This window comes from Bison bison, unplaced genomic scaffold (assembly GCF_000754665.1).
Source record: "Bison bison bison isolate TAMUID 2011002044 unplaced genomic scaffold, Bison_UMD1.0 scf7180017861046, whole genome shotgun sequence".
NCBI lineage: Eukaryota > Metazoa > Chordata > Mammalia > Artiodactyla > Bovidae > Bison > Bison bison.
In genome coordinates this window covers 2,220,008-2,220,963 of record NW_011491618.1, presented here as the reverse complement: position 1 = coordinate 2,220,963, position 956 = coordinate 2,220,008, and the positions used below count along the sequence as shown (strand labels likewise).

The following is a 956-nucleotide window of genomic DNA, read 5'->3' as shown; positions in this document are numbered from 1 at the left end:
CGGTGATCCGGCGGTGGCGGGGCCGGGGCGCCGGGCAGGGTGAGGGGCAGCTGGCGGCGGCAGCAGTGGCCACACATCTGGATGGAAGCGAGCTTTGTCCAGACCACCATGGCTCTGGGGTTGTCCTCCAAGAAAGCGTCTTCCCGCAATGTGGCCGTGGAGCGCAGGAACCTGATCACCGTGTGCAGGTGGGCACCGCCGGCGGGCGGGGGTGGGGTGGTCAAGGAGAGGCGACGGGGCCTGCTGGATGCGAGGATGCACAGCAGACGCGAAGAAAAGGGAAGCAGCACAGGGTTGAGGAGCACGCGTCCGCTATCCTCAGACCCAAGCTTGGAGAGGGTCTGGAGGTCTGGTCCCTACCCTTCTAGGCCAGGCCAGGCCAGGCCTGTGCCCAGCCTGGGGCCTGGAGGGTGAGGGGTGTTTAATTGGCACTGCAGCTTCCTGTGAGAACCAGGAAGTGACATTGTCTGTGAGGGGGAGGGGTGGGGAGGGCTGGCTCCCTTGCTGGGGGCGGGAGCTGGGTGGGCAGAGGAGAACTGTTGGGAGAGGGGAATGAACGCCCTCCAAGCATGTCCTCACTCCCACCCCTTCCAACCTGGCCTCTGTGGGGTAGGGCTTTTCTGGGAGATTTCCCAATGCTCAAATCCTGGAGCAGGGGTGGTGCCCTCCTCCATCTCTGGGCAGTTGCAGCCCATGGCAGGGTCAGCCGGGCATGTAGGTGAAGTCCTGGCATCCATCCACTGAAGACACAGCACTGCCCCTGTGGTGGGAAGGAGTGAGGGCCTGACCACAGAAGCTGGGTTCTCCCGGGTTCAAGGGGAAGAGATTGGGAGGGCCGAGCCCTTGGTTCCCAAGGGTGGGGTTGTCGCAGTGTTGGGAAGACTTGCCCGCTTTCTTGGGGCCCAGAAAGTGAACCTTCCCACTCCCCAGCCCTGCAGTGGCTCACTCTCCCTGCC

General features: G+C 64.0%; 1 protein-coding gene across 2 annotated transcripts in view; it reads left to right on the top strand.

The window, feature by feature from the left end:
- Window positions 1-7: 7 nt before the first annotated feature.
- Window positions 8-956, top strand: part of RUNDC3A (RUN domain containing 3A) — a 9,745-nt gene continuing 8,796 nt past the window's right edge. For both annotated transcript variants that reach the window (XM_010832451.1, XM_010832452.1), the window contains exon 1: window positions 8-188. In XM_010832451.1, coding sequence (XP_010830753.1) covers window positions 82-188 — 107 coding nt within the window. In that variant the 5' untranslated portion in view covers window positions 8-81. The remainder of the gene's footprint in view (window positions 189-956) is intronic.